Source organism: Pelophylax lessonae (genome assembly GCF_965119305.1).
Source record: "Pelophylax lessonae genome assembly, chromosome: 1".
Taxonomy (NCBI): domain Eukaryota; kingdom Metazoa; phylum Chordata; class Amphibia; order Anura; family Ranidae; genus Pelophylax; species Pelophylax lessonae.
Window position 1 is genome coordinate 454509331 of NC_138768.1, and position 15889 is coordinate 454525219.

General features: G+C 39.9%; 1 protein-coding gene across 1 annotated transcript; it reads left to right on the forward strand.

The window, feature by feature from the left end:
• Positions 1–5867: 5867 nt before the first annotated feature.
• On the forward strand, positions 5868–13734 carry LOC309546596 (protein DVR-1-like; the record flags this gene model as incomplete). Its single annotated transcript, XM_082246343.1, has 2 exons — positions 5868–6135; positions 12917–13734. 2 exons carry the CDS (start codon positions 5868–5870, stop codon positions 13732–13734), a joined length of 1086 nt encoding a protein of 361 aa, XP_082102469.1.
• Positions 13735–15889: the final 2155 nt, after the last annotated feature.

The window sequence follows — 15889 nt, forward strand, 5'->3', positions numbered from 1 at the left end:
GGGCGAGAGCCTGCTTGAAAACGGACAAATTGCTTGCGGTGAAGTGGAAGGATACACGGGATGTTTATGTTCTGTCCTCCCTTCACGCAGACACGACAGTCCAAATCCCTATGGCAACTGGCGTTATGGAGAAACCCCTCTGTGTCCACGAATATAACCTTAACATGGGAGGGGTGGACCTTAACGACCAGCTTTTGGCGCCGTATTTAGTTGCCCGTAAAGCCAGACGCTGGTACAAAAAAGTGTCTGTTTACCTTTACCAATTGGCTATGCTGAACGCCTTTGTCCTATACAGGGCGTCAGGACGAACTGGATCCTTCCGGGAATTCCAGGAAGCGGTCATCCTTGCCTACCTGTACCCAGGAGGCATGCCTGCCCAACTTCCCCTTCCAGATGCAGTGAGCCGGCTGCATGAGAGGCATTTTCCTTATGCCATCCCGCGTACCCCTACCCAAAGATACCCCCAAAAAAGATGTCGTGTCTGTAGCAAGCACGGAGGTAGGAGTGACACCCGCCATTATTGTCCAAAATGTCCTGACCAACCTGGTCTCTGCATCGGGGAATGTTTCGAGCGCTACCATACACTAGTGGAGTATTAGCGTAGGGTACAGCACGACACAGTGTAGGGCACACAAACACAGGGTCTCGAAAGATGTTGGATGTCCATCGACATTTTGAGAGACCCAAGCTGGAAGAGAAGATCGCAGAAGATCGCAGTCCCAAATCAAGAAACAGTTAGAAAGAAAAATAAAAGGATCCAAAAACTGTTGTGGTGTCAGTAATTTTATATGTCCTTCTACTCCTTCCTACTGTACTTTTTTCAATGTCCTTTGTTTGTTTTTTCATTCTTTTGTGACCTGTTTCTCTTGCAGGTACTCGTCGGCTACCACGCATTGATTTTATATATTCTGACACAAACAGCGTTTGCGCTCAGCATACATGGATACCTTTGCTGATAGCAGCTGTGGTGATTTTCTGATTTCAGCACTGCAGTTAAAATCTTATTTTGGTATACGTGGATAGTGCCGTGTATACCCATCATTAAATTCAGTGGGTGGTTGTTTGGGCGGTTAATGATGAGAATCCAAAAACTTTTGTTGTGTCAGTCATTTTATATGTCCTACTCTTCCTATTGTACTTTTTTTAATGTACTTTTTTTTTCATTCTTTTGTGACCCGTTTCTCTTGCAGGTACTCGTCGGCTACCACGCATTGATTTTATATATTCTGACACAAACAGTGTTTGCGCTCAGCATATATGGATACCTTTGCTGATAGCAGCTGTGGTGATTTTCTGATTTCAGCACTGCAGTTAAAATCCTATTTTGGTATACGTGGATAGTGTCGTGTATACCCATCATTAAATTCAGTGGGTGGTTGTTTGGGCGGTTAATGATGAGTAATACTACGCATTATTCCTGTGCTGATTTCTGATAGGTTCTCTTTTTTTCCATTCAGCCCACAGGCTGCATGAAAAAAAAAAAAAAACCTATATGCCAAACAAGGACCAGCAATGTACTGGTACGTTGCTGGACTTTGAGCGGTTATACCAGGATGATGCCTGCAGATTTAGGCATCATCTTGGTATCGTTTTTTACAGCCAGCGGTCGGCTTACATGTAAAAGCAATCCTAGCAGGTAATTGGCCGCTAGACTGCTTTTACATGCAGTGGGAGGGGCCTCCCCCCCCCCACCGCCGCCTTCCGCAGCCTTCCGTGGTTTTTCTCGGGCTCTCCTGTCCCACCGGTTAACCCGAGAGTGCAGCCGGGGGTTCAATTGTCTAACCATAGTGCTAATTGGAGATGAGAATGGCTCCAATCATCTCTATGGCCTAAAATGCCGGAGGCTACGAGCATTTTATGACTTCCGTTTTGCCAGAAATAAGCCGGGCCATTGGGAAATTGGGAAAGTATTTTATCACACCAATTTTGGTGTGGTCAGATGCGTTAAGGTCAGAGGAGAGATCTAGAGTCTAAAAGACCCCAATTTTTTTAAAAAAGAGTACCTGTCACCACAGATTGCTATCATAGGGGATATTTAAATTAAAGGAAAGGTGTCAAAATAACATAAAAAAGCAAAAGTGTCATATGTAAACCGCAATTGCAGCATGCATGTGAGGTATCGCCACGATCGCCAGATCGAGTGCAGTAATTCTTGCAGTAGACCTCCTCTGTAAGTCTTAAGTGGTAACCTGTAGAGACTTTTTAAGCTTTTTAAAAATGTACGTATGTTTTTGCCGCTGCGCAGGCATGCGCAATTTTTAAAGCATGTCATGTTAGGTGTCTATGAACTCGGCATAAGATCATCTTTTAAATTTTACCCAAAAAATTGGAATTATATAGTGTATTTGTGCAATAAATTAAAAAAAATGTATTTTTTTCGCAAAAATTGCGTTTGGAAAATCTGTGCGCAAATACCGTGTGACAAAAAAATTTGCAACATCCACCATTTTATTCTATAGGGCCTCTGCTTTAAAAAAATATATAATGTTTGGGGGTTCAAAGTAATATTTTTTCATGTAAACAAAAAGGCACAGAAAAGGCTTGGTTTTCAAGTGGTTAGAAGAGTGGGTGATGTGTGGCTAAGATTGAACATAAAATGCCGGGACAGTTCAAACACCCCCCAAATGACCCCTTTTTGAAAAGTAGACACCCAAAGCTTTTTTCTGAGAGGCATGGTGAGTCCATGGAGTATTTTATATTTTGCCACAAGTTTCGGGAAAATTATAATTTTTTTTGTTGTTGTTTTTTTACAGAAAGTTGTCACTAAATGATATATTGCTCATGCATGCCATGGGAATATGTGAAATAACACCCCAAAATACATTCTGCTGCTTCTCCTGAGTACAGGGATACCACGTGTGAGACTTTTTGGGAGCCTAGCTGTGTACGCGACCCCGACAACCAGTCCACATCTTCAGGTTTTCTAATGGCGTAAATTGCTGATTTTACCCCTGACTACCTGTCACAGTTTCAGAGGCCCTGAAATTTCAAGATGGCACAAAACCCCCCCAAATGACCCCATTTTGCAAAGTAGACACTCCAAGCTACTGGCTGAGAAGCATGGTGAGTCCATGGAATAGTTTATATTTTGCCACAAGTTTCGGGAAAAAAATTTTTTTTTATTTTTTAATTTTTTTTTTTACACAAAGTTGTCAGTAAATGATATATTTCTCACATGCCATGGGTATATGTGAAATAACACCCCAAAATACATTCTGCTGCTTCTCCTGAGTACAATGATACCCCATGTGTGAGACTGTTTGCCAGTCTAGCCGCGTACAGGACCCGGAAAACCAATGCGCACCTTTTGGCTTTCCAAGGGCGTAAATTGTTGATCTCACTCCTTACTACCTATCACACTTTTGAAGTCCATAAAAAGCCAAGATGGCACAAACCCCCCCCAAATTACCCCATTTTGCAAAGTAGACACTCCAATCTATTTGCTGAGAGGCATGGTGAGTATTTTGCAGCTCTCATTTTTTTTTGAAAATGAAAAACATGCATTTTTTTTCTCCTCTTTTTTTCAATTTCCAAAGCTTTGTGACAAAAAGTGAGATCTGCAAAACACTCAACATGCCTCTCTGCAAATAGCTCAGGGTGTCTTCTTTCCGAAAAGGGGTCTTTTGGGGGGGGGGGGGGTTGTGCTGTCTTGGCATTTCATGGCCTCCAAAACTGTGATAGGTAGTCAGAAGTGAAATCAACAATTTACGCCCTTGGAAAGCCTGAAAGTGGGGACTGGATTTCGGGGTCCTGTACTCGGCTAGACTGCAAAAAAGTCTCACACATGTGGTATCCCTGTACTCAGGAGAAGCAGCAGAATGTATTTTGGGGTGTCAGTTCACATATACCCATGGCATGTGTGAGCAATATATCATTTACTGACAACTTTGTGTAAAAAAAAATAAAAAAAAATATATATATATATATATATATATATATATATTTCCCGGAACTTGTGGCAAAATATAAAATATTCCATGGACTCACCATGCCTCTCAGCAAATAGCTTGGGGTGTCTACTTTCCAAAATGGGGTCATTTGGGGGGGTTTTGTACTATCTTGGAATTTTAGGGCCTCCGAAACTGTGATAGGTAGTCAGGAGTGAAATCAACAATTTTCGCCCTTGGAAAGCCTGAAAGCGGGGACTGGTTTTCGGGGACCTGTACTCGGCTAGACTGGAAAAAAGTCTCACACATGGGGTATCCCTGTACTCAGGAGAAGCAGCAGGATGTATTTTGGGGTGTCATTCCACATATACCCATGTCATGTGTGAGAAATTTATCTTTTAGTGACAACGTTGTGTAAAAAAAAAAAAAAATTTAAAAAAATTTTTTTAATTTTCCCAAAACTTGTGGCAAAATATAAAATATTCCATGGACTCACCATGCCTCTCAGCAAACAGCTTGGGGTGTCTACTTTCCAAAATGGGGTCATTTGGGGGGGTTTTGTGGTATCTTGACATTTCAGGGCCTCCTAAACCGTTAGAGGTAGTGAGAAAATGCAATGAAAAATGTACGCCCTTTGAAATTCTGATGGTGGTGATTTGGTTTTGGGGACCCCTACACAGCTAGGCTCCCAAAAAGTCCCACATATGTGGTATCCCTGTACTCAGGAGAAGCAGCAGAATATATTTTGGGGTGTAATTACACATATACCCATGGCATGTGTGAGCAATATATCATTTCATTGACAACTTTGTGTAAAAAAAAAATAAAAATTTTTTTTAGTCATTTTTCAAACACCTGTGACAAAAAAATGAAATATTCAATGAGCTCAAAATGCCTGTCAGGACATTCCTTAGGATGTCTACTTTCCAAAAAGTGGTAGTTTGGGGGGGGTTTGTACTGCCCCGCCATTTTAGCACTTCATGAAATGAGATAGGCAGTCAGAAATTAAAGCTGCGTAAATTTCACTATTTACACCATAGTTTGTAGACGCTATAACTTTTGCGCAAACCAATAAAAATACGCTCATTGATTTTTTTTTTGTCAAAGACATGTAGCTAAATATATTTTGGCAAAAAAAAATGACATAAATTGAGTATATTGGATATTTTTTAAAAGACAAAGTTGAAAATGTCATTTTTTTGCAAAATTTTCGCTCTTTTTTTATTAATATCGCAAAAAATAAAAAGCGCAGAGGTGATCAAATACCACCAAAAGAAAGCTCTGTTTGTGGGAAAAAAAGGACGTAAATTTCGTTTAGGTACAGCATTGCATGACCGAGCAATTATCAGTTAAAGTCACGAAGTGCCAAGTTGAAAAAAGGGGTCTGGTCTTTAAGCTGCAAAATCCTCCGGTAGGAAAGTGGTTAAAGTTCATGTGCGTGTAAAGGCAGGCATCCCAATACTTTTCGTAATATAGTGTACCTCTGACATGAATATTACTTTTGTTGTGTATTTTTGGAAATGTAAAAAGTAATGGCAGAGTGGTAATAAATTTGCACATGTATGTAGTAAGCATTTCCTGTGTTTTAAAACCATATGACCACCAAACAGGGTTTTTTTTTTTCTTCAAACAATATTATATAAAACTTGAGCCAAAGAAATGTTTCATTGTGCAAATGACACAATGCATGCCAAAGTACAAAATTACATGCCCAATGTGGATTAAAACCAAATAAAGCTACATGCATTTTTCACCTGTGTGGATCCAGCCATTAAGCATAACTCCAGGTTCCTTAAAATAGTCCATTTGAACCAAGCAGGTCCAAACAAACTAAAGACCGTGGAGGGAGGCTTTAAACTGCAGATAGTCCATTAACACCCACTGAAGCTGGACACAAGTACTTGTAATTAAGAGCTGATTAGACTTCAAATAGGTTAGCTGAAAAACTCCACTTGTTAGTTCTGGGTACAGATTACAAGGATGCTGTGGCTTAGGCTATGGATTTTACTTTGTCTTTTTGTTCCAGTGACAATGGATTCTGAAATGAAACTCAGAGAAAGCATGCTTCTAAGAAGCATGGGTTTTCCATTTAGGCCAAACCCTGTCTCTCCCCCTCCTGTACCTTCTATATTATGGAAGATCTTCAATCAGAGGATGGGTCACTCTGCCCCAAAAAAGAATGCCAATTTGTGTTTTGTGGAGGACTTTAATGTCCCTGGTAGCATCATCAGGGTATTTCCTGACCAAGGTAAGCGCAGGATATAGGGTTAGAACATGCGTTCGGGCTTGCTTACTAAACAAGAGCAAGCTGTTCTCAAAAGTGAATTTTCACTGATGACGTTTTAAAGTTGGCACAGGTTAATCCTGTTTATGAACATTCACTTTGCAAAGTCTCTATTGCTCTAGATCATCATCCTGACAGTTGCCTGTGCAACTTTTGGGGTCCATACACACTTGATGTAAAAAATGCTTCTTCTAGTAAAAAATGCTTCTTCTAGTGTGTGTGTGTGGTGGTTCCCCACAGCTCAGTGTTCTCCTCCTCCTATGTGCCCATGCTTAGTAGCGTTTAATTTTTATACATATATATATATATATATATATATATATATATATATATATATATATATATATATATATATATATATATATATATATAATCTTTTTTTTTCTGTGGGGAATACCGCTTTCTTAACTCTACCAAAACATTAAATGCTAGTAACTGCTTCCCCCCCCCCCCCCAAAAAAAAAAAAAAAGCTAGTGTGCATGGAACTTTAAAAGCTCAAGCTTCACATTTCAAAACGATTGGGGTTTTTCAAGTGTATATTGACAAATGAGCATAGGGGAAGGATTTTGGGGTGGGGGGGCGAAAAAAAGCAAATGCTCAAACTCTCCTAAACCCTTTTGCAATGCAAACTACTATGAGCATTTTCTAAGCTGCTTTTTCTACCAGAGGTTTTGGCTGCACTTAGTGTGCATGGACCCTTAAGCCCCGTACACACGCACAGATTGTTGGCCAACCGATCGTTCGTCTTTTGTCCAGTGTTGTTTGTTGGTTGAAATGTGCTCTAGACTTGCACTGGACTTTTGTTGGCCAACAAAAACCAACTTCAGAAGTGATGTCACGTGATGGTTTACTTTCCGTGTGTTTTTTCTTCTCTGAGCATGCCCAGTCTTGCTCATCTGATTTTTGTCTGCCGAAATCTGTACTGACTGACGAACAATCGGCCGTTCTTTGTTGGCCAACAAAAATTTTATAGCATGCACACCAGATTTTTTTTCGGCCGAAAATTCACAGTTGGTTGTCGGAAGCATCATACTAACAAGCCTACAATCGGACGTTGGCCGACAATTTATGGCCAACAATCTGTGCGTGTGTACGGGGCTTTAGGCTCCATTCACACTGAGGTGTTTTTTTTTTTGTCCAGTAGACTTCAATGGCGACGCTGCAGAAAAGCATGTAGTGTGTGTGTGTGTGTGTGTGTGTGTGTGTGTGTGTGTGTATATATATATATATATATATATATATATATATATATATATATATATATATATATATATATATATATATATATATATATATATATATATATATATATATATATATATATATAATTTTAGTAGTGGAGGGTTGTGTGGGCTGCATGTGTGTGTTTTTTTTTTTTTTTTTTTCTCCATCTGAATCCCATTGAGGAAGATTTTCCTCCTGCCCCAAAGCCAAAACAAGGGCGTGATAGGAATTTCCTTCAAAGTTTTGGAATCCCTGGTTGCTATCCAGAACTGGTGTAACCATTGAAAAACTCTCCTCCTAGCATCCCTATGGCCCCATTCACACACTGCGTTTAGCAACTTTTTCATAACATACGGTTTTGTGCATTTAACAAAAATCAAGTTGACAGGATCCAGGAGCGGTGTACCGCAGCGATCTGTATATAAAACGCAGTTAATCGCAGTACAAAGAAAAAAATAAGGTAAACAATTGCTATACAAAAGGCAAGCATTTACTCCCACAGGTAAACGCAGCCAAAATAAACGCAGTGTACCAATTGTGAGTAATCTTTGTGCCAGGAATGTTGGAATTTCAAAATCACAAAACCTGCTTTTAACAGCGGCAGAACATCCGCCTGAGTGAAAGGGGCCTAACTGTTCTGGGGACAACCCAGAATTTTGTGATTCCTTTGTTAACCACAAATATGACAAATTGAGAGGGTAAAGGGCACAGACCACATTATAAACTTGACTGGTTCTAATCCCTCTCCAATCTAAACAACTAAAAGTTTTTGCCTACTATAAATTTAATGGGACCCAGATCATATTTTATCTATTTGTGGGTTCCTGAATGCGAATTAAATCACACAGCGGGAAGATATGCGAACATAGGTCCAGGTACAACAAATTATCGCTAAGTGTTTAGCAGAACATAGGCATTTTTGGATGGCATACTTTTTTTTTTTTTTTTTTTTTTTTTCCCTAGCGCTGTACACTAAAACATCTGCATGTATAAGATCCATTTGTACAGCAATTGTTTGCCAGGCATTAATCTTCTTTCCTCTGCTTTACACTAGCCTTCAGATTAGGAATGGTGAAGCACAACTCCTTGTGAAATGTTCTGTCACTTAACATGCAAAATATTATTACAGGTACTTCACATAGCGTTGTTTTATGTGTGTGTGTGTATGTATGTGTATACACACACACACACACACACACACACACACAGGTCCCTGCCCTCAAGGAGCTTAGTCTATAATCCCTAACTCTCATTTATACATACTCCAACTAGGGCCAATTATGGGATGGTAGGAAGGAGTGATGCTTGCCTTAAATTTTCTTTATTTTTTTTTTAAAAAAACACCCAATTCAATAAAGAATTAACCTTATATCACATATATATTATATCCCCCTTTTTTTTTTTTTTTTTTCCTTTTTTTTTTTTTTTTTTTTTTTTTTTTTGAAAAAGGCACTCGGACTCCAAATTGGATAAAACGGCCGCGGCTTGCTTTATTAACTGGTAACCAGATTAACATCAATCACCATATTTCATAAATATATATAAACCAACAGACCAACCCAGTCATAAACAACTCGGGTTGTCACTTACAGTAGATCATAACAAATTGATCAACATCCACCATAAAACATATCAAAACACGAAATAATCACATAAAAAATACACGTCCCCCTCTGAAACAGAGGTGACCCAAACCACTTAATTTTTGTGAAGCCGCGACAAACCAGGGGAGGGAGGGAGAGAGGGGAAAACAGGTGAGAAGGTATGCTGAAGATTGAGCCCCGGGGGCTCGGGAAGCTGCTTAAATATAGCTCTCCCTGAGGACACCTCCACCTCATAGGCTGAGGAGAGCGGGCGGAGAAAGGGGCTCATTCGCTGAATCCCATCTAGAAAAAACCTAAACTGCCTCGTGACCCCCACTAAACTGCTTAGTAACCCAGAATGGCGGGATAACCATAACTGAGAGAAATGTGGGCCTCATTAAGTACATATTTTAACCCTTTCTTATCTTACTATCCCTTCCCCCATCCCATATGAAAGAGGGGCTTAAAATGGCCCCCTTTCTAATATTCTACTAGCATGTCTTTGGGGTGTGGGAGGTAACTGGAGTACCCCCCCCCCCCCCACAGGCACAGGTCCTGCCGTGGTTGGGAATCCAACTGACGACCCTATGCTGCTAGGTACTAACCACTTTGCTGGCCCAAACTAATATATAAAATAATCAATATACCGGTCTAGGACTTTTTATACTTTTTTCATGCTTTCTGTCCTGAATAAGGCCATAAGATTTTATAAAAGATATGAAATTTAAATACATTTATTTATACATAGCCTGAGAACCTTTTTTTTTTTTTTCTTCTTTGTGGCTTCCCTCTTTCACTTCATGTTACCCGAGTGGGAAACCACTTGGGCAGAAGTAATTATGTCCCAGGTTATGAATGACATAGGAAATTATAGAGGAAGTGCCCCTTGCAATCAGATTTCCACCCAATTTTTCTACCACTAGTTACTTAAAAGAAAGGAAATGTTTTATATGTGCCAAGTGGTTTCAGATGCCACTTCACACTTTCTTTTCCGCCAGTGTTTATAAATGATTTCAACTTCCCTCTACTGGTAAGATTTGCAAACACAGATTGCTCGAGTTCATGAAAAAGGTACACTATATGATCAAAGATTTGGGCACTCAGCCATCACACCTACAACTATACAGCTAAGCGTGGACACCCCTCCAAACTAAATTCAGGTGTTTCCAGTAAAGGTACAGCAGCTTTAGTATGCATAGACATGTTATACAACTGGGTGCTCCAAACCATGGCGTAACAGTTTTGAGAAGGTCTTTTACTTTAGCATGACCACATTGCTGTGCACAAAGCAAGGCCCAAAAAAGACCCGGTTTGGTGTGGAGAAACTTGAGTTGTCGTGCCCATTCAGACAAGGCTCTGGGCAAACTGCGCACAAGACTCCTCAAAATCTTGTGGAAAGCCTTCCAGAAAAGTTTCTACTCTAGGTGAAGGCTGCAAAGGAGAGGGGGCTAAATCTAGATTAATGCCCATGAATTTGAGGGTAGGTTCCACAAGCTGATGAAAGGTGTAATGGCCAGGTGTCCACAAAATGTTGGCCATATAATGTAGATTGTACATAAAGGGTGGGAAATCAGTAGATTAAGAAGGGGTATAAACAATGTTGTGAACTCCTTTCTGTTCCAGTGACAACTGCCCCCCCCCCAACCTTATTGCAGGGAGGGAAAACCTTTCCCAATGGGGAGGGGGGGGGGTACTGATTGGAATTGACTCATCCCTATTTTATTAAATTCTCTACACTATGCTGGGCTGCTGTTCTCTGTTTTATTCAAGCCTTACTGCTGCTTGAAAAATGTTAACTGACACATATGGGGGTATAAGATGCTTGGTTCTCTGCTGTACTTTGTGGCTTTCCACCAACCCAAGCATTGCTACAGTACACAGTAGTATTGTAGGGTGTGGAGGTTGCTTAAGATTGTTCAGTTAATGCTATTTCTTTAACCGCTTGCCGACCGCCGCAAGTAAATTTACTGCGGCGGTCAGCCCCTCACAGGCAAAGTGACGTTAATTAACATCACTAGCCTGGGAGGGTCTGGGGAGCGAGCACGCGCCGCCGGAGGCACGCTCCCGCGCGGTCACGGACCCCCCCGCGCGTGTGACCGGCGGACCCGATGTCCGCCGGTCACTCGGCGATCGTCGGGGGAGAGGGAGAAAGTCAGGCAGCTTGTGTAAACAAGGTGCCTGTCATTCTCCTCGGTGTAAAAACACCCATCACACGGTTCTACTATGTAGAACCGTTGATCAGTGTCCTTACACCTCAAGTCACAGCCAATCACAGTAAGAATCACGCCCCTAGGGACACACACAGCCCCTCCCGCTCAAATAAAGTTAACCCCTTCACTACCAGTGTATTTTTACAGTAACAGTGCATATGTATAGCACTGATTACTGTAGAAATGTCACTGGTAACCCCAAAAGTGTCAAAAATGTCAGTCAAGGGTCCGATCTGTCCGCCCCAATGTCGCAGTACCGCAAAAAAAATCGCAGATCGCCGCCATTACGCGTTAAAAAAAAAAAAAACAACAAAAATGACAAATCTTTCCCTTTGTTAGTAAATGCGATAATTTTTGCGCAAACCAATAAAAATAAGCTTTTTGCGATTTTTTTTTTTTTTTTTTTTTTTTTTTTTTTTTTTTTTTTTTTTTTTTTTTTTAACATATGTAGCATAAAAAAAATTGGCCGAAAATGTTAAATTTTGATTTTTACATTTTTTTTTTTTTTTTTTTTTGTTTATAGCACAAAAAGTAAAAAGCGCACAGGTGATCAAATACCATCAAAAGAAAGCTCTGTTTGTGGGAAAAAAAGGACGTCAAATTTGTTTAGGTACAGCGTCGCACGACCGCACAATTGTCCGTTAAAGTCACGCAGTGCCGAATTGCAAAATACCCCCTGGTCGTTTAGCAGCCAAATCCTCCGGGGCTTAAGTGGTTAACCAGTTATGGAAATTGGACTACATGCCCTATGCATCACAAAAATGCACACGCATAAGGATCGTTGGGCTGGGACTCCAGGGAACCCTGCAAGACAGCACAGCAACTCTACAGGAGGACACGAAGGGGGGGGGGGGGGGGGGGAGAATATAAAAAAATGTTACTAGTTGCATTTAAAAATAATTTTGAGCAATGTAGTATAAGACTAGGTTTACACATGTCAGGGTGTGGTTTGCAGTAATTTTTTTTTTTTTTTTCTGGGGTCCGGTGTAAATATGTTTTACTAGTTCAGGTGCAAAAGGCACACCTAAGCCAGACCAAAAATCGCACAGGACTTCATCTTCTTCTTTTTTTTTTTTTTTTTCTTTTTGCTGCTTCAGGCATGCGTGAACCAGCTCCATTGCAAACTGGTCAGGTTCACATGTTATGTAAATCGGATGTAGTTCAAAATGCATCCAATTTGTATAAATGTAAACCAAGCCTTGGATATACTGGTGTTTTTATCTTGTTATACCAGAATGGTTTGATATCACTTTCAGGACAAAGTTTTAATGGAATCAGGAGGTCCATAACTAATACTTACAATTTTTTGCTCTGGTCCATAAGGGGTATATAGATGTAAAGTTGCACTGGTTAATACAACAGATAACAGGGATGCGGGGAGCAGAACTCTTTACCATGCAGCTTTTTTTTTTTTTTTTTTTTTTTTTAATTATTACATGGCAATAGGGTGAAGTTAACCCTTCCTGCCCTGCTAGTTCTACTGTAAGCCCCTACTACAGACCTCAGATGAGTGGGCAAGCCATAGTCTACAACAAGCTGGTTGGTTATCCCATCATCCACCAAGCTGGTAGATTGTGCACCCTGATGTGCTTGGCCTTTCTCATAGACCCTAATGCTGCTTTGTTGCTTGTGGATCAAAATGTAGAACTGCTTAAACAATATAGAATGATCTGCATAGTTACTGATTGAATTCCTATTCTGTCCCTTTTTTTTTTTTTTTTCGCCAGGTCGATTTGTTAACCCTCATCCTACTAACCCTCCTACTACAGTTTGCCTGGAAAAGAGACTATATTTCAATATATCAATAATGGAGAAACAGGAGAAGGTAACCATGGGACGATTGGAAGTCAGATTCAGCCACAATACCTACTATGGACGGCTATTTGATCTGCGACTCTACAGAATTACACAACTGTCACTAAAAGGGATGGGAAACCAGAAAACGAGCAGAAAACTCTTGACTGCCCAAACATTCCGTTTGCTTCACAAATCCCTCTACTTTAATTTAACAGAGATTTGCCAGAGTTGGCGGGACCCTCATAAGAACCTGGGTTTGACCTTGGAGATCTCTCCAAGGAAAGAAGGGAGCTTGTTAGCTGGCAAATTGGATGAGTGTCAAGGGATACAAACCTTTCTCTTTACCTCTCTACTAGCTGTGACTCTTGATCCTCTGCAGTGTAAGACATCACGAACAAAAAGAAGTTATGGCAGGCTTCCATTCCTTCCCAGCAATATCTGTAAAAGGAGACGCTTCTATGTTGAATTTAGGGATGTTGGGTGGCAGAAATGGATCCTTGCCCCTCGGGGATACTTTGCTAACTACTGCCATGGTGAATGCCCTTACCCATTAACAGATGTGCTGAATGGATCCAATCATGCCATCCTTCAGACTCTTGCCCACTCCTATGAGCCTGATGACGTTCCCCTACCCTGTTGTGTACCTATAAAGATGTCGCCTATATCAATGCTATTTTTTGACAATAGTGACAATGTGGTGTTGAAACATTATGAAAATATGTCTGTGGACGAGTGTGGCTGTAGGTAATAACTAGCTGGATTTTTAGGTCAAACTAATTGTATTGATATTCTGTTTTCTATTATTTTCTCATGTATTGTACATTTTTATGCTATATATTCCTTGCATTTTTATAGATGAATTGTTTCATGTGTTTTTGTTCAATATTTAAATTACTGCACTAATGCTAAATAAAATGGTTTCTACATAAAAGGTAGTCTTATCTTTTGCTTGTCTACTTTGCCACTTTTCTGACATAGGAAACTTTGTATGTAAAAAATCATCATTTTTTTTTTTTTTTTTTTATGTTTTTAATCAAATTTTGCTTGTAGTCCTAATACTGTTGACTCCTCTGTTCAAATGTCTTGGAATTTGTCCTTGCTTTTTTTTTTTGAGTGGTTTAAAAGGGATGATCCTCCCTAACCATAGGGTTGACAGCTTTTATATCAGTGACTCTCCACCTTAATGCGTGGGCAATGAAATTGTTATGCAGGAAATGGAACACAGTACTGACTGTATAATCAATTTTATTAAATTCCAGCATGGTGGAAAACACTAGATGTAATGTAACTCATGTATCACTTTAAGCCAGTTTCACACTGATGTAATTCACCAACATGCAAAACTCTAGTAGTAAATATTGGACTAGCACAAGTAAGGGTCAAGTAAAGCTCATGGTCCAAAGCAAATTTATGTGGTGTCTTCTATCTCCTTAGGTGTTCTCCTTTTTAGGCTCCAAGATAGTATTCCCAAAATGAAAAAATGACTGTAGTGTAATGTGTGTGTATATGTGTATATGTGTGTGTGTGTATATATATATATATATATATATATATATATATATATATATATATATATATATATATATATATATATATATATATATATATATATATATTCAAAGAAAAGAAGGCACAGCTCTATTGCTACTATGCTACATTGGTGTACTCTCACTAATATTCCCCTCCATATTCACCCTACAATCAATACCTCTTATAGTAATATGCCCACATGTGCCAATTGTTTCCCAGATTGGTATGTCAAAATATCCTTGTCAAACTAATACATTCTAGAATTCATCCATCTTCCCCTCTCGATCCAGATGTGCTCCTAATTGCTTCAATCCTCACAAGTTGTCAATCAAAAACAAAATGATGTAGTGTAATCCTTGTTTCAAAAAATGGGACATGTATATAAAATGTGCTCCCAACATGTTAAATTAATTCAGCATGTGCATTCTCATCCTCATGCCTCAATCCACATGCCCGATATACATTACCAGAGTCTATGCCCACATGTCACTGGACTTGCTCTTATTAACGGCATAATATCCCCAAATGAGGTATTCTCATTAGAATGCTGAATGACTATGTAAATAAAACAAACACCAATCCTAGTGCAGCCACATACAGTAAACCTTTTATTCCATGCTAAAATGCTCACATGTATAGAAATGACCAGAAACCAATATCTTGTCACTTCCTGTCTAGTTTCATCACCTGTCTTTCTCAAAGGATGTTCTGAACACATCAAAAGAGTTATTGATTGTCTGGTGTATGTGGACATGGTATACTATATAGCTGTTTTTGGGGACACTATCTTGGAGCATTAAGGCTGGGTGACACTGCCACATGGAGCAGCTCACAGCAGGGGTGTGTAGCGTCCCTGTTCACCATTTCAAGCTGAATTCGGACCTTAAACAGACCAGAAGACGCACAGGACTCCTGTGCAATTCGCACCGGAGCCACTCTGGAGATATGTGAACTGGCTTCATAGAGAGTCTGTCACAATCTCCTGACATGCAAATTGGATGCAGGTTTCTCCGCATCCGTGATAAGCATAATAGTGTCAAAGCTTTTCTAGGAGACTTGTGAGTAAAATGTGCTAAAATACAATGCCAAGTGCTGCTGAATCAATTTTTCTCATTTCATCACCATTTTCTTTTCATTCTTTTGCGTCATGTTCATGCCTGGGTTGCCCTTTTCTCTGCGCCCCCACAGCTCCCAGTAAGGCTTGGTTCTTTGGCAGGTCCCAGCATTACACACCAACGTGATTTGCAATGATCTTGACTACACTGTGAGTAGACATGGACTGTTTTTTTTTTCTCTTTTTCTTTTACCATTTTTTTATTTTTTGGGATATTTCCTTATATAAGTTTTTTTTTGCAGATTCACAGTGTACTCTC